Source organism: Limulus polyphemus, unplaced genomic scaffold (genome assembly GCF_000517525.1).
Source record: "Limulus polyphemus unplaced genomic scaffold, Limulus_polyphemus-2.1.2 Scaffold2160, whole genome shotgun sequence".
In the NCBI taxonomy this organism is placed as follows: domain Eukaryota; kingdom Metazoa; phylum Arthropoda; class Merostomata; order Xiphosura; family Limulidae; genus Limulus; species Limulus polyphemus.
Window position 1 is genome coordinate 78,638 of NW_013667770.1, and position 19,116 is coordinate 97,753.

At 33.2% G+C, this 19,116-nt stretch overlaps 1 protein-coding gene across 1 annotated transcript in view; it reads right to left on the reverse strand.

Moving 5' to 3' along the window:
* The window catches only part of LOC106466126 (potassium/sodium hyperpolarization-activated cyclic nucleotide-gated channel 2-like), a 131,124-nt gene that overhangs the window by 36,848 nt on the left and 75,160 nt on the right, over positions 1–19,116 (reverse strand). Inside the window, exons 3-4 of the mRNA XM_013926365.2 lie at positions 16,226–16,389; positions 12,054–12,328 (exon numbers count right to left, since the gene is read on the reverse strand). Coding sequence (XP_013781819.2) covers positions 12,054–12,328; positions 16,226–16,389 — 439 coding nt within the window. The remainder of the gene's footprint in view (positions 1–12,053; positions 12,329–16,225; positions 16,390–19,116) is intronic.

Consider the following 19,116-nt stretch of genomic DNA (forward strand, 5'->3'; position numbering starts at 1 on the left):
GAACAAACTTCATCTGAGTTTATGTATTGTTGCAATAGTAGCGGCAATTTTCCATGCTAGCACACTCTCCAAGATATATAAGGCGTTTGTATGTGTGTATTTGTGTTATAGAAAATCTAATGTGTGTGTGTTTGTTTATAGCAAAGACACATTGGGCTATCTGCTGTGTCCAACGAGGGGAATCGATGTTAGCATTGTATGTCCGAAGACTTATTGCTGTCCCACTAGGGTACGTAAAATTTAATAACTTTTTTGGTTTGGTGTAACAATGTGGCACCATCTATGAATGTAGATAACGTTAACTTACTTCAAAGATAATAAATGCTCAATATCATCAATAATGGGAGTGGAAGGCGTTGTGAACCTTCCATTAACATGCCCCTCGTTCCAAACTACCATCTCACAATGTTTAGTTGAAACTGGCCTAGCGACCTAGGAGTAGTTAGATAACGGACAAACAGACAGATGGGCACACATAGATTATGTTACATATATATATATATATATATACATAATTTGCATGTAATATAGTTCCTAATAACAAAATTGATAAAACGTCTTACCTTCAGATGTTTCAGCAAGTTAGGAGTAGTTTTCCTGAAGTAATAGTCCACTCCCAATATTTACACTTTGCCTTGATGTGACCAGATCTAGCAGTAGAAAGTATGAAGTGTTCATGTATCACTGAAGGCAGTTTAGTAGCCATCTCAAGTTCTATCAAGTGACTTGACTGGATTAATAACCATGTAATACAATATCTTTCAAGGTGTTGGAGAGTATTGACTTGATTTAACTGGAAAATATTTAAATCAGCTGAATATGGTGGAATTATTTCCACCAAAACATGTAGGATTTCTAAAGTTTCTCTTAACTTATATTTCTTAAACTTTACAAATACATTATTGTGCAAGTAAAAATGTTCATGTCTCGTTTTATTAATTGCATTTAAAAAATTTTGCACAAGAACTGTCTGTTTTACGTATTCAGCTTTTGATATATTGAAAAGTCATTATGACGTTAATGCTATTAGAACTGAATTTCATCGAGATGACAGTATAGCTGAACAATTCTCGTCATAAAAAAACAAAAATTCCAATGCTAAGTAGGTGTTGAAAAGGATCATATGTTGTAGTGAAAAGAATCAATAATGTCGTTAACAAAAAATAGGAAGACAGGTAGTCCAAGTGAAAGATTATCTACTTTCGTTGTCTTTGAAAGTATGTTGGTAAAAGAAGGTCTCACTGAGTAGCTCCAGAGAAGAATTTGGCAACAGAAATTCAACCTGCAGAAGAGGCCGGGGTTCCTTTCGAGACCACTTCCAGAGTATCATCAAGGGTAACGCCACCAATACATTTAGTCAACCATCTAACCAGGATAGCCAGAGAAGATAAGGGACAAGAGGCTATCCCATCTACATACCAGACATGGGGTATTCATATTCGAATGCATTTGAATACAGCTTTGGGAGTATTTCTACTTGTATTCGAATACTTTGGTAGGGAAAATTAAAGCATTCGTATTCAAATTCAATGGCATAGTATTCACATTCAATGAATGATTTAGTGAATACTTAATATTGTAAGAGTAAATGCCAACTGTTGTACTTATCAAGATCCTAAAATGTCAGTATTATATTTGCAGCACTTTAATTGTTTTTTCAGCACAAGCTTCGTTCTCACGGGAATGTGGGAAAATGGGTCTGATTTTCTATTTGATAGCTATGTAACCAAACAAAATTGAAGACTATGAAAATCCTGCCTTGCCTGAGCTATGGAAATATTATAATGAGTAATTTAGGTTAAATTACGTACTTCTTGGAGGGGTGATAAATAAATTAGAGAAGAGAGGATTTCTAAAGAGAAAATCACATTTCTCACACTACTGACATTCAGATTTTTTTATATTGCCTTATAAAATTAAGAACTTAAAACGTCTATACTATTAAAATATAGATTACTAGCTACGATTTTGTGCTATACTAATTTGTTTAACATGAACAAAAAGTAGTTTAATTAAAGTTTGAATGTAACTTCCTAAAACCTTTGTGACATACTCATAAAGAATACCTGTGGCGAGAGGGTTAATGTATGCTTCTTTATTATTTCAATCCAAAAGAGTTCTTCCAACCATCACTTTCATAATACTTCTTCAGTTTTGTTATTACAGATTTCATACTTCATTGATGTCTTTCTGTACTTCTTAAAACTTGTTTTTGTAATCCTTCTGTACGTCCCCAATAGCTTCATAGATTTTGTGCTCAAATAGACTAATTTTTGTTCTTAATTTGTCTTTAAGTATTACGCCTCTTTCTCTTAACTCCCGTTTTAAATACCTATCCGTTACCTCTTCAAGTTCTTTTAATTTTCTCTAAGTTTCTTCTTGGTTTTGTTCTTTTCATTTTCTGTCTCTTTCTTTTTGGACTACTTCCTACAGTTTTAACATTTCCAGCAGAATTTCTATCTTGCTTCTTACTCTGGCTGTAATCGTGAAGTTTAGTTCTATTTTATTTTCAACAAAATATTCCCGCTTCTGGCAACAGTATTATAACATGTTCTATAGTTGGCGGTTTTTTATTACTTATAAATATAATGCAAGATCCAGTACACATAACAATAATAAATGAACTTATTTCTTCTTTAATATTTCCTACAGTCATTTTCACCTGTAGGCCTACCTTCAAATACAGAAATCTTAAAAAGATCTTACTGTAACCTGCACTGTAGGCCTAATACACTAATAACGTTCAATAGAAATTTCATTAATTAATGGTAAGTATACCTAACTCACAAATAGACCACTTACGATTTCCTCAATGATCGTTCGAGTAATTCAATGGACGTGATAAATCCTACTTCTGACACTGAACAACTTTTTTGACACTTGAGTTCATAGCCTAATTCGATAACTGATTACTCTTATTTATAAATAACACAGCATTGCCTTTAGATATTAGACAAAAGTTATAGCTGAATACATCGTTATGATTGGTAGCTCTCCCTAGCAAACAACTAAATTATAACATTAAAAATATAGCTTACAATACTTTGTTTGAAATGATAATTGTTTTGAAGGTCTTAAGAAATTTGTTTGAACATGATATTTTGAACATATTTTGTTACTCGTTCAGAAATATCGAATTTTTCTTGCGATAAGATGAAAGCTTTGAAAAGGCATAAAACGGAGAGCAAAGCTTGAATCTCTATAATCAAATAAAAGTTAGACCTTTTGAAAGGCCAAGCAGAAATCTGGACCACCAGGCTTGTGATATCCAGTTGGCTGATACAGAAACAACAAATACAATTAGAATAATAATGAATAACTTGTACTTCTGCGCGAACAGACTACAGTTGTGTGAATTAGAATGAACCACACGAGTAATGTTCATCGCCACACTCATGGCTTCGGAAGCACACTATTACCCACAATATAACTCACTTCTTATAAACTGTCGCTTACAAAATTGTTAATCTTTGATATTCTGAGATTTTTGGTTCCAGATATATAAAGAGTTTTCCATGCACTTTTTATTTCTCACATTAGTATTTTATATTCTTTACAGAGAACTACTGTATTACCAAGTAAAACTACTGTATCGCCGAGTAAAACGTAGGATAACAAGAAAGTTGGGCTAAAACAAAATATTTTTTTTAAGAGAGTTGATGTTAGCATGAGTAAAAGAAGAAAGAAAGACAACTTCATAAATCAGCACAACGACAAGTTGTAATAAAATTACAAAATCACGTCGGAATTGATCTTTGTGTGATACTACACAGTTAGTAATATTTAGTTTACGTTAGAAGTATTAAAGCACATTTGTAGTTATGCTCTGTGGTAGTTTGGCTTGTTAAAAAAAAAGGGTCTTACTAGGAAGCGCTAATGGACTAACCATTTATCTCATTTAGTAGAACACGCGCCTGATGTGCGAAAGGTATCGGGTTTGAAAACAAAGCAGAAGGAATAACAAAAAGGGTTTACTAAAAATGCACAGAGAACGAGGGTAAAGAAAAATTAAAAAAAAGCCAACAACAATCCATATCGTTTAGCTCAACATCACTTAGTTCCAATAAAAGTTTGGAAGCGACTTGACTGGGTAACGTAAAAAAATTATTGTAAATGTACAACATTTTGACAATATTATGTCAACCTCAGGTACCATCACTTACTTCTGTTGATATTAGTTTAATAACATTTAGGCATCTTATTTTCTTTGGCAAAAATTATATCGTTGCGTTGAATGAAACTAATGGGTAGTTAATTTGTACATCTATAATTTCTTAATGTCTTTCGAGTTTTTAACCCTAAGGGTGTAGCTTTTGACAGGTATGATTAGTAAGCCGGTCTAACCCATATACAACGGATGTTTGAGGATATGAGGGGGAGATCAAAAGTTGCAGTTCGGTACGAGGAAGGGAGGTCGCAAGACCAGAAACATCACAGTTAGAACTGAGCGTTAGTGGTATTTACTAAGGTCTCAAGACCTGAAACATCACAGTTAGAACTGGGCATTAGTGGTATTTGCTAAAGTCACAAGACCTGAAGCATCACAGTTAGAACTGGGTATTAGTGGTATTTGCTAAAGTCACAAGACCTGAAAGATCACAGATAGAACTGGGTATTAGTGGTATTTGCTAAGGTCACAAGACCTGAAACATCACAGTTAGAACTGGGCATTAGTGGTATTTGCTAAAGTCACAAGACCTGAAAGATCACAGCTAGAACTGGGTATTAGTGGTATTTGCTAAGGTCATAAGACCTGAAACATCACATTTAGAACTGGGCATTAGTGGTATTTGATAATCGATTACTACACGCTCCCTACAACCCAGTACAAACAAAAAAGAAAAAAAAAAGTTTTGTTTGCTTGTTTCGTTTTTAAGTGCAAAGTTACTGACTGGGCTATCTGTGATGTGCCCACCACGAGTGTTGAAACTCGGTTTTTAGCGTTATAAGCCTTCAGTATTATCACTGAGCAACTTGGGAGGGGAATAAAATGGCGTGTGTGCTGCTTTCTTAACTTCCCCCCACTGTATTAATGTTCGTTTTTGTTCACATTGTTTTGTATTTTTAAGTAATTCATGAATTACCACCGGTTTCATATCATAGATCTCTTCTGAAGGTGGCTATTGGCGCGTTTTACGAAAATATATTTACATTATTTGTCTAATATTTACCATCAGCGATAAGGATAATAAGGCTTTTATTTACAACATATCACGACTGCACTTAGAAAACAATTTAGCAGCCAGTTAACCAATTTATTTACGTACATTGTTTGAATAGGATAAACATAAAAATAATATTCAATAAATATCAGAGTCATCAGAAGATTTTGTAGTTGCCTAATATATTCACTAAACAGTGAACTTAACTTTCTGATTGAATGACGATTTTATTTTATCTGGTGAACATAATAAAAAAACACACTTCATATTCACAAACATTGCAATTCAATGAAATCATAGTATATCAGTTAAAAAGCAAAAATATTGTTACGTCTCTGCTCGTTTGATAATTTCCGGTAGAAATTCTTTCTCAATACAACTTTGCAATACACTTAATTTCCACAGTCACTTAAACACACACACTATAATTCTCAACGAACGATTCACGCACTTTTCTTACTACCGCGGTTGACTCAATTGTCCTCTATATCTGCCCGCTATTCAATTCCGATTGATTCTCTCGCTTCATCTGGCGCACTTATATACAAGAATAGAGGGCGCCTAGCAATACTGGATTATTCGTGATGTTCCCCGATCGTTCTACAATCTCATGACGTGTTACTAGCGTCATGTGACTTCTGCTGTCGTAACAATATGAAGCTTTAAGCACTCTCCAGTCATGTGACTTCCGTTGTCGTAATAATATGAAGCTTTCAGCACTCTCCAGTCATGTAACTTCTTTGTTTTTTTACTGTATTGAGGTAAACTACTTGTATCTCATGGAGACAAAACCTTCTCCAAACGTTCTACATTTTTATTACGTTAAACTTGTAGTATAGTTTTCTTTGTTACCCACTCAGATAGTCTATAAACTTTACAAGTTTACCATATCTCAAGTTATCTGATGTATTTTCATTGAAAAACAATATCTGTAGTTTTCAAATAGATATAATTTAAGACACAAATATTTTCAAAATTCACAAACGAATGAAAGTGAAAGGATATTTACAGAAACTATAAAAAAAACCTCTTAATTCTATATCATAATTGTACTATTAATCTCCTGAAGAAGGATAGTCAACTGTTCGAAAGCGCTCGAGTTTTGGGTCTCGTTTTGAAAATATTACAACTTTTGTAGGTGATCCTGTGTTCTAACTACATAATCTGTACTATTACATGATAGTCTAATTCCTGCTCTATCCAAACCTGTACTATTTCTTGCTCTATCCAAGCCTGTACTAGTTCTTGACAATCTAATTATTGCTCTATCCAAACCTGTACTATTACTTAATAGTCTAATTTTTGCTCTATCCAAACCTATACTATTACGTCATAGTCTAATTCTTGCTCTATCCAAACCTGTACTATTACGTGATAGTCTAATTCTTGCTCTATCCAAACCTGTACTATTACGTGATAGTCTAATTCTTGCTCTATCCAAACCTGTATTATTACGTGATAGTCTAATTCTTGCTCTATCCAAACCTGTATTATTACGTGATAGTCTAATTCTTGCTCTATCCAATCATATTCAAACTTTCTTTATAGGTGTTTTCACAGATGTGTTTCATAATTAAATGATCAAACCACTTGACGTAGCACCATTACAAGTTTTCAACCATTTTAGCTTCAGGAACAGTAATTTAGAATCAAGAATGTCCGAGTGTTTGCCAGGCGCCCTCTTTTTTAGTATATAAGCCTGGCAAATAAAGCCAGCGACAGATAAATATGCAGATAGGTTGAAGATTGAGATAATTGAGTCAAGCGAACAGTAGGCACCGGGAGTAAAGTGTGTGAATCACTGTGATTTATAGCGTGTGTTATAAAAGAAATTAAGTTCAACGTACTAATTGGAAATTCTGTGTATTATAAATTCCTCCCCTATATCCATGGCTGCTTATAGAACATTAAATAATACAGTTATTCATTCCTGAATAAAGGTGCCAGAATCCTTAGACCCCTTTCTCTTCGAAATCAGTGCCTCCTTATACAACATCCAATAATACAATTATTTATATTTGAAAAACATTTGCGGAGGTGGATCGGCCCTTGGATCTTCTAGATCCACACCTGTTCATATAACATATAAAAATACAGTTATTAATTCTTGAAGAAATGGAGGGGATACAGATCTCATAAACCATTCTCTAGATCCGCGCCTGCTTATACAACATTAAAATAATACAGTTACTCAATTATGAATTAGAAATATCACTAGATATAAAAAACAGCAAATTAACACTTTAACACTGAAGTAGCCAGGGGGTTGGTGGTGGGTGCTGATAGCCAGTTGTCTTTACCAGTGCCAAATAAAGAGCCATAGTGGCATTGCAATAAAAAAGACAGGGCGAGCAAGTTTAGTAACAATGTGAATCAAAGCCGAGACCCTCAAATCACGAGACACCCTTCCCCCCTATTTATATATTTTTGTGCTTAACGACAAACATAATAGTAATATTTGTACTACTTGGACAGTTGTGAAAATCAAAAACAATAGATAACTGGAAACCCTAATTTCGATTAGTTGATTATTTTCGTGACAATTGATTTAATCGTAATTCTACTTTGATATATTGTTGGAATAATCGAAAGAAATAATAATAATCAGAGACACTAATTTCAATTAATTGATTATTTTTGTGACTTTAATTGACTAGTCATAATTTCGATTAGTTTACGAGCCACTAATTTTTTAATCGATCAATTCTCCCAGCTCCAGAGTCATAGTTGCACAGACTGACTTCCTAGGTGAGTAGTTCAATAGTGTGCCGCCAGGGGAGGAAGCTAAGTTCACCTATAAAGACTGACAAAAATAAGGAATGTCTTCATCGGTGCGGCTAATTGTACAGGCAGATGTTTTGTTATGTGATTCGCAATCGAATCACCAGAGGGTGTTGCTAATCCTGTCTGAGCATTACTGTCCAGTTGTGTCATATTATATTAAATGAAAAATAGCTACCTCTGCATTTTCTATAGTTCTTAACACGATATTAGTTCTGTATTATCGGTATGGTCAACGTTTTACTTTATATTTTCGCTTCAATATATCTTTAATTCGATAATAAGCAAAGCGTTTAAATGTGCAAAATTTATATCTTATGTTTCAACTATTAAAGTTTGACTAAATGTAATAACGTACTTTATAACTTACTCATATAATGTATCCATACATTAGTTTAACTCACGCTCTACGTAGAGAACTGTTTCCATGTTAGCTTAAGACATTAAACTATAGGCTTATATCATATAAAGAAATCAACTAATTGTACGTCGAAACGAAAACGTACAGTACGATTGTGTATTGAATTCATCATTATTGAGCAATAACAAGTAAAATGTTTGAATAAGTAAAATTAATATTTAGTTTCATCGAGTTTGTATAGCGTACTTCATGACATGTTCATATGATCATAAAAATATTAATTTAAGTTACGATCAATTTTCCATATAAATTTATACATAAAACATTCAAACTCTATTTGTTTATCTTATGCATAATATTCAGGTGATCGTCCATACACCAGTTAAACTTACAATCTGAGTAGTCCTAAAAAATATTGCTTTTTCATTTATGCATAAAACGTCCAAACTCTAGTTAACTGTAGTTTACTTATGTGATTGAATTTGATCTACAGTATGTAATGCATTCAGAAAACCGTTTGACGAAGCATAATATCAGAGTTACGAAATCCACAATATTTAGTTGGAGCAAAATTTTCCTATACGTTTTAATAAATTATGGATAAAATCAGACAAAATGGGACTTATGCATGAAAACAGGGTTACATATATAGGTAATGACAAAATGAATACAACAGTAATGCTGCCTATTTTTAGTTGGTAAATATTCTATTACTTTTGGTTTACACGATTCAGACGAACATATCTAGAGATTGAATGTTATCACGAAGTAAATCATGAAATACGTTATTACATTTAGTCAAACTGTATAAAAGAAACATGAAATATTAATTTTACATAGTCAAACTCTTTGGGTTATTATTGAATAAATGAATATCGCAGTGAATATCTAAGGCAGTGGTTCTTAACCTTTTTTTGCTCCATGCCCCCACCTCGACACCTCAAAAAAATTGATGTCTTGAATTTTTTTTCTTATTGTAGCATTTTCAAATTGTCCCCCTATGGGGTGTGCGCCCAACGTTCAGAATCGCTGATCTCAGATAAAAACTTAACCATAATGATAATACAGAACTAATATGGTGTTAAGAAATAGTAGTTATTTCTTATTTAGTATAACATGACACAACTTGACAACCATGTTAAGACAAGAACGGCAACACCCTCTGGTGGTTCGCTTGCGAACTAAATAACAAAATAATTGACGTTACTCTGCCTAGATGATATCATCGTCCACCCCTTCAGCTGCACGCTGTGGACCTATTTGCCCTCTGGCTGCGCACATCTATTTATAATATCACATTATTTAAGTATAAATCACAGATCACGTGGTCTCTTATCCTCAAAAAATACCCTCCCCCCTTGTAATCTTGAGTGGCTTGCACACAAGAACTGGATTCTCATAGAAACTAAATAAATAATTATTCGAAGGAAGATATATGCTTTCTATCTTGCTTTTGTGCAAAGGTGTAATAATTTGTTTTTGACAACTATTAAAATCACATATACTAAACAAGAGGGAATCCTCAATATCTTGTTTGTTTGTTTATCTTTTTAATTTCGCGCAAAGCTACACGAGGGCTATCTGCGCTAGCCGTCCCTACTTTGACAGTGTTTGTTTTGTTTTTGTTTTTTTTTAATTTCGCGCAAAGCTACATTAGGGCTATCTGCGCTAGCCGTCCCTAATTTAGCAGTGTAAGACTAGAGGGAAGGCAGCTAGTCATCACCACCACCGCCAACTCTTGGGCTACTCTTTTACCAACGAATGGTGGGATTGACCGTCACATTACAATGCCCCCACGGCTGAAAGGGCGAGCATGTTTGGTGGGACGGGGATTCGAACCCGCGACTCGCAGATTGCGAGTCGAGCACTCTAACCACCTGGCCATGCCGGGCCTTCCTCAATAGCCGTGGTACTTGAAATTCATTTAGGCAGGATTAGAATAAATTAATCTATAAGATCTTTGTTTCCCTTTTTTTTTATTAGCTACATTTTTGTGCGCCAGCAATACCAAGAGTGGGGCGCGCGTATATCCGATTCATTTTTACTACTCATCAGGATTTCTACCAGCCTACCTTAAAATTGAAATTATTTTAAGCAGAATTAGAGTAAATTAATCTATAAGGCCTTGGACGTGGTCAAATATATCAATCGAAATGGTTTGACCTCCTGAGTCGACAACTGTATTTAGATCTCAAATCGGTCAAGAGATGACGGAGCTATGAGATAAATGTTTGTACTTAGAAAAAAAAAAAAAAAAACGGAGCCGTTTTATGACCCGCTCATCCAGAGCTAAAATGTGAACAGGGCAAAAAAAGTTTAAAAAAGGACTTAACAAAAACGAAATTATTAATTTGCCTATAAATGTTAAGTTGACTGTGAAGTTGACGGCAACTGCCTGTTAGAGAAACTCTTGTAGAGTCAATCGGTTAACAGTAGCTGCATAAGTGGCTATTCAGATCTTGTGTCGAATAAGATGCAGTTCAGTTTATAACAGCAATGTTGGCTTTGTTGGCTGCTTGAGACGGCTATATTCAATATTAAAGTCCAAATATAATGTCTGAGAGCTGGGCCATGTTTTAAGCACAGACACTCCCAAACTAAGTGTCTGAGACCGCTTTAGAGCAGTTCCATGCTCATTGGTTAGTATGCCATCTTTTTACCCGAAGAAGATAATTAATTTCACATTCATCAATAATTTAATCCCTAATTTAGCTGATTAGTATATATGTGTGTGTGTGTGATAATCAAAACTTTAATATTCTTAGTATAAAAAGGCAATAGAATTGCGATAGAATTTATAGAATTGTGATAATCATCTCATTTGTTCATTGTTAAACAAATCAGGTACCTCATGATCAGTCATGTATTTATATGTAAATTGTTGCTTATTCACTTCTACATAGTGTGGTCTTATATCCTATACCTGTTTTCAACACAATTATTGTAACTACTGATTTTATTGACTCTGAGAGTCAGTTATAATTAAACACCTATCTAAAGTATAATTCTTGTTAAAGTTAGTCAAAACCAGAAATACAAGTTGTTATAAAAAACGTTTACATTCACTTATTGACACACACTCTAATCCTATAAAACCCAATTCCACACATAAAAACAAAACAGGTTGTTACTCGGTGGAACAACGGTAAGTCTATGGATTTATAGCGCTAAAATCTGAGATTCCATTTCGCGCGATGGACACAACAGATAGCCCACTGTGCCTTTGCTCTAAAACAAACAAAGGATTACGGATATTTTCAACATTTTTACACGAAACGGTGACAATAACTTTTACATAACTTCGAAAAAAGTTATTTCATTCATCTTATTATCTAAGACTTCCAACCAGACTGCATTTTAATAACAGGGAAGTTTGATTTTAATATTTAATTTCTAGTGCAAAAATGTGGCACAGAAACCGGGTTTCGATACCCGTGGTGGGCAGAGCACAGATAGTCCATTGTGTAGCTTTGTGCTTAACTTCAAAACAAACATTAATAATAAGTGTTATTGTGCAGGAACCTTTTTAAATTATTTACTCATACGGGGTTAATGTTTTATAGAATCGATTGGATTACTATTTTATAGAGTGTAATTATAAAATTGTTTTCAAATATCGACAGAATGAGGAAATTAAAACTTTATGCACACTAAGCATATACACTCTGTTAATATACTTGTATCGTATTTAGTTTTCTTTGGTAAATTCTAACATAATTTTCCCACAAATCATTATTATATAAACTTACATATACTTCTTCCCATTGGCTCACGTATCGTACCAGTCTTGACACTCGTAATAGTCTCAGCAAACTCAACATCTTGGCTAATCGCAGAATTCGCAAGGCCCGGCCAGCGTGTAGCAGTTGAAAGTTGTCACTATAGTCCTGGTTAAATATGAGGAAAATATAGTCTAAGGGAATAGAACTAATGAGGTCCAGAAAAAACCAGGTGCGAATATAATACCTAGCAATGAGCTTAGGATCCAGAATCACTTGCTCCGAGTTGTCATGGTTCATTATTCCTAAAAAAAACAACATCAACATAAGGTTAGAAAAGATAGTTTTCATATAAACTGTACACACATACACACAAAGGAACATTAGTTTTGTTTATATTTTCTGAGATGAAAATGGATCAGATATCCTTTCAGCTGTTAATTATATGACATGATATGATTATTCCCTGTTTTATAGCATGATTATTATATTTACTTTTTATAATATAAGATATTTTGATTTAACTGAACTTTATAATAATTGTATAAAATTCTATAATTAACGAGTTTAACTTTGAAAGGATCAAAAATATCTGAATTCACTTGTTTCAGTTTGAATGTAATATTACACTAGTTATTTCTACCTTTGATCAAGATGTCGAGATCCCCCCCCCCCTTAAGTATCGAAATGATTCTTTAGCAAGTATCGATGCAGTTTCCGTTCAGTCAGCTCTTCTATAATATTATTTTTATAACAGACATTTAATCTTGTTTTATACATTACTTCAGAGGGTTTTTAGAACCTACCACGTTGCGAATTATGTCAAGTCGTACATACAATATATATCTATCGTGAACTATCCTTGTTATGTATATATACATACACGATCTGTGCCGTAACTTATCATTTAAGCTGAAAGTGATGACATAAAAATTGCCTGTACAAGAGCAGATTATTAAAAGAGGAAAGTGACAAGATAAAAAAATCACTTGTACCAATTAAGATGATAAGTGGAGGAACAAAAAACATCGTTTTGGGGAACTAAATATCGTCTATTCCAAGCTGATTGGAATAAAACAGATCTCTTGCGTTGTGTGTTTAAATGTAATATCGACTTTCACTCTAAGCTAAATTCGCGGAAATTTGGAGCTACTACAGAATGAAGGGAGACGCAAGTCATTGAGCTTACTTTTTACTCTGTCTGGTAATAAATAAAAGTTGGACCCGCATGCTGCTTGTTTCTAACTTTAAATTTAGAGCGATATTGCACTCTGCAAGACCATTTTTCTACTTCCTCTCTTATTTTTTTTTGCTCTTTCATAATCTGTTCTGTAAGCAAAACTAAACAAAAACACCAAAAAAGTCTTTCAGCAGAAGACTTTTTTCTCAGTCTTTCGTTTCCAAACGAGAATAAAATATAGAGAATTCTTCCTGGTAGAAAGTAGAAAAAAAGTACACTAAACAAATACATTACAAACTAAAGATCTGATAAAAATTGCAAAAATTATCTGTAACTAAAGTAGCTACAACGTTTATACACAATTAACAGTTCAGTTAAATCATTTAATTTTGATCTTTGGTTAAGTGCAGTTTTTAGATAATGAAATCTGTATTGAAATCAAAATTCACACTGTGGTTCTCAGAGAACGTTAAAGATTATAGTGGCAAACTCTCAATTGCCCCCCCCCCCAGTGGCATAGCGGTATGTCTGCTACAAACTGGGTTTCGATACCCATGGTGGGCAGAGCACAGATAGCCCTTTGTGGCTCACCATTGTAATGTAAGCTCTGAAATGAAAGATAAGTAATTTACTAACTCTCGTCCATGTTTATAGACAGGGATTATTTGGCAGTGTAGATGTTTCATAGAATCGAATGTTATTTTTTTTCAAATAGTACACATTTTCTATTATACCAGTGAAGACTTAGCAACGCCATGTTTATCCCACAAAGAATGCAATTGCCGAATTAAGAAAAATATACTCAGGTTGTGATATATGCTATGTTAAAAAGTATATGTGAAACAAGGACAGAACCTCTCCTGCATCATCGAGAGCTATTAACTTTGTTTCTTTCTATTTCCCTTCTCTGCAAGTTCTTTAATACTTTTTACCCGTTTAATAGTAAGAAGAACGGGCGTCAAGGTTAATTCAGCGCAGGCATCAAAGTTCACTCAACATGTTGAATCAAGGTTAATTCAGCACAGGCATCAAAGTTCACTCAACATGTTGAATCAAGGTTAATTCAGCACAGACATCAAAGTTCCCTGAACATGTTGAATTAAAGTTAATTCAGCATGGATAGCAAAATTTACTCAGTATGAGAATCAAGATCAATTCATCACGGACATCGAAGTTGACTCAGTAGGAAAATCAAGGTTCACTTTGAACCGACATCAAGGTCAATTCAGTACAAAAAATGAAACTGATTTAGTAGTGATATCAAGGTTAAATGAGATTTAATATTCATAAATAAGTTAAGATATTTTTGATGATACATATATATATATAACTTTGAATTCCCCTTATCAACTGAGATATAAAAAAAAACGAGTCCACTGAACTGATAAAAGTTTAGGACATCATAGAAACAAACTCTGTTGACTTTGTCGTACTGGTTCAATTCTGGATGTCGTACCAGTGCAGTTCAGAAAGAAGTAAGCCACACAATTGTAAGACCACAAAATTTTATGGAATCTGATTTAACGATGTGTGTCTCTTCTAAAGAGCTGGTCTAAGATTTATAATCCAAGGAAGTCACAGCTGTGCCATGATGTTATTGACGCAGTGTTTTATCCTGCTTTCATAAATAAAAACAGAAACTACTATACACATGTTATTGATTTAAAACATACTTTACTTAAATATATACTTAAATTGCCTTGTTTTTGACACTTCCATCTAGTTTTAATCTGTCACAATCTTATTAGACTAGATATAAACATATTGTTATACATTTTGATATACTTAATAATGCCATTTTTTATTTTTTCAGTAGGTTATAGCGAATAAATGATGAAAATGATACAGAATTAACCACAAACATGATTATATATTCACCAGAAAAGTGCAGTCTTCCTCCATCATCACTTACGGGAATCTAAGAGTGAAGGTAGCTCTTGCAAAACATTTTCCTTCTACTTTTCAATCTAACGCTAGTAGTTAGACCAGTACCCGCGCGGCATGCCATAAATTGTCACCAGAGGGCGCGTTGTTAGGCATCATCTACCTCCCTGAGTCCGACAGGTGTGTGGTGCCCTATAGTGCTGGCATAACTACTAACTTTTATTTAATTTTTACCATGTGTTTATATAAGAAAAACATCAATCGTTCTATGAGACTACTAGTGATGACCATTACTTAGTTCCCTATCTTGTAGATTCTGGAGAAAAAAATTGTGTCTCTAGATTTCGCTTAGCTGTAAAATTATAATTTTGAACAATAGCAAAGGTTTGAGATAGAGTTTGTTAAAAATAAACAATACATTTTCTCGAGACTGATACCAGCTTATCTGGCAATTGTTTAACTTGTCTGAGTTCATAGAACGTGTTTTTGTAATCAATGTAAAAGCGATAACTACTGATCAAAATTTTTTATGATGATAACACTGTCATGAGATATCGCCTTTTTCAGTCTACCACATTTAACAATTTATCAAAGCAGATTTTCCAAGGAGCAGTAATACATCAACTGATGTCAACCATGATATCTCATATCGTAATTGAGACAAATTGTTGTCAGATTTAAAGAACAAGAAAGGTTTTCATTGATCTGATACCAAACTCAAACTTATTTATATCTTGTATTTATGGCAAAGCTTTTAAGGTTGTCTGCCACGCTCCCTGATTCTGAACTACTGAGTAAGAAGGCAGCCAGTCAGCAGTACCTCAATACTCAGTACACTCAGATCTTAAGGTGTGGGGAATAATTTGTAGTATTGTATGAATTCGAATACGGCTTGTCATATCTGAAATCCAGATCCCTAACTATCAATTTGTTATGAATGGTATTTTATTATCTTAACATCTACAAATCACACGTTATGGGTAATTGAATTTGATGAATGTGCTGCTTTATACGTTGTTACCATTCTGGTGTTTCTCCTTGATGAAAGAAATTGCTTGTAAATTGAAATTGTAATATTCTAAAGGCGAACCTAGCAATAAAAAGCTTAACCTGTGAACAAATATTCATACTTATTTACCTGTTCTAAAGTTTACTACAATATCTAAAAGAAAAATGGTGTCTGATAGACAGTTGAATGCAATCCACCTTGCTGACAGGTCGTCGTTGAAAAAGGAAATGGCCACTGGTAAGACAATTAGGTTTGCAACTAGAAAGAACAGCATACATAAATCCCAGTAGAATCTGAAGAAATAAGGAAAGAAAAAATACGGTTTATTGTTTTTGCAGCCAGATAAAAAATAAATGTTACAAAATAATTGATTTTAATTTTATTTTATCATATTTCATTTATAAACTAATGAAGCAATCCAACTCCTGTAGTCATTATAGAAAGAAAGGAACAGTAAGGAATCTAATTTATGTAATACATGCATAAAGAACAAAAATGAATCAAAGTTCTGTAGTGTATAAAGAAAAAAGTAATTAGAAATCCGACACCTGTGATTATTGTATAAAGAAAAAAGTAATTAGAAATCCAACACTTGTGATTATTGTATAATGAAAAGAGTAATTAGAAATCCAACAATTGTGATTATTGTATAATGAAAAGAGTAATTAGAAATCCAACACCTGTGATTATTGTACAATGAAAAGAGTAATTAGAAATCCAACACCTGTGATTATTGTACAATGAAAAGAGTAATTAGAAATCCAACACTTGTGATTATTGTGCAATGAAAAGAGTAATTAGAAATCCAACACTTGTGATTATTGTAAAATGAAAAGAGTAATTAGAAATCCAACACTTGTGATTATTGTGCAATGAAAAGAGTAATTAGAAATCCAACAATTGTGATTATTGTATAATGAAAAGAGTAATTAGAAATCCAACACTTGTGATTATTGTATAATGAAAAGAGTAATTAGAAATCCAACACCTGTGATTATTGTGCAATGAAAAGAGTAATTAGAAATCCAACACCTGTGATTATTGTACAATGAAAAGAGTAATTAGAAATCCAACACCTGTGATTATTGTATAATGAAAAGAGTAATTAGAAATCCAACACCTGTGATTATTGTACAATGAAAAGAGTAATTAGAAATCCAACACTTGTGATTATTGTAAAATGAAAAGAGTAATTAGAAATCCAACACTTGTGATTATTGTGCAATGAAAAGAGTAATTAGAAATCCAACAATTGTGATTATTGTATAATGAAAAGAGTAATTAGAAATCCAACACTTGTGATTATTGTATAATGAAAAGAGTAATTAGAAATCCAACACTTGTGATTATTGTACAATGAAAAGAGTAATTAGAAATCCAACACCTGTGATTATTGTACAATGAAAAGAGTAATTAGAAATCCAACACTTGTGATTATTGTACAATGAAAAGAGTAATTAGAAATCCGACACCTGTGATTATTGTACAATGAAAAGAGTAATTAGAAATCCAACACCTTTGATTATTGTACAATGAAAAGAGTAATTAGAAATCCGACACCTGTGATTATTGTACAATGAAAAGAGTAATTAGAAATCCAACACCTTTGATTATTGTAAAATGAAAAGAAACAAGGAATTGAAGTTCCTAACCATTGTATAGAGAAAAGAACAGGAAAGGATCCAGCTTTTGTAACAATTGCATAAAATAAGTATCGGCAAGTAATCCAAGGAATTAACTTTCCATAATCATTGTAGAAAGTAGAGGGCAGTAACAACTATTGTCTAAAGCACTTGTTCATCAATTATCTATCACTTGCAACTACTGTCTAAAGCAAATAGCACCAGTTTTCCATATAGTGTAATCATTATCTATGGTAAAGAGTAAATTAGTTACTCTTCTTATGTAGCTTTTATTCTCCCGTTGTCATCATTGTTTACAATAAGCAGTTAAAATTTAACCATCTGGGTGTCAGTAACGTTTTCGTAACCTGCAGTTCATCTGTTTTGTTTTGTCTAAAGTCAACAGTAACGAGATAAACACACTTGGCTATAAATATCAATCTACTGTAATTGTAATTTATTATATTGTAAAACAGGCCAGACAAAAATCAACTTACCACTTTATATACTTTATTTTGTTATTTGACACAATGTTTAACTTTTTCTCACACTTGATGGATAATTCAAAGGTACATTTATATCTTAAGAACAAAAACACTTCCATTTCTTGTGAACATGAATATATCGTAGTTTATATTTATGAGACCATAAGATTACGTTTCGCCCTAAAATTAGTTGTGTATTCCAGAAGTTTCGAGCAAAGCTACACACAAATGCCTATCTATGCTTTGTATTCTCAAATTTTGAAATGATATACTAGAAGAAAGAGGCTAGTCAACAGCAGCCGTTTCCATTTCACAAGCTCTTCTATGACCGAATAGGGGGATTTGACCGTTATTCTTATACCATGCCTACGACCTCAAAGTGCGAAGAACGTAATTATGTAACAAGCTGCGAACCATGAACCCTCGGATTCACAGTCTGAGCATGTTAAACACTTAACCACGCCAAGCCATTAGCTGTAAGTATGTACTAAAATATACATATTAAGATAAGATATATTTAGGGCTCATTTTCAAGTAATATAAACAAAGATGCATATTTTCACCAGTGGTAATCAGTCATAGCGTATGTCCGGTATGTAATAAAAGAAAACTGAAACCTGTTCGTTTGGCGTCACTTTGATTTTAAAATTCGATCATCGAAGTATATTTTTTTAGTAGAGTGTATAATCGTGTTTCCAACATTACGTATTAAAAAACCTTTCATAAGATACAGAGTCTTTTTTTTTTCCTTTCCGGTCCCCTTTATGTTCTTTAATATTATAACGAATATTTATGAAAGTCTGAATCGGCTCGTTATTCTCCTTATACGGCTGATTTAAATTCTAAACGATGATGGATAGTATAACTCATTTTACGTATTAGAATTCAGGTCTGTTAAATCTTTAAAATTTGA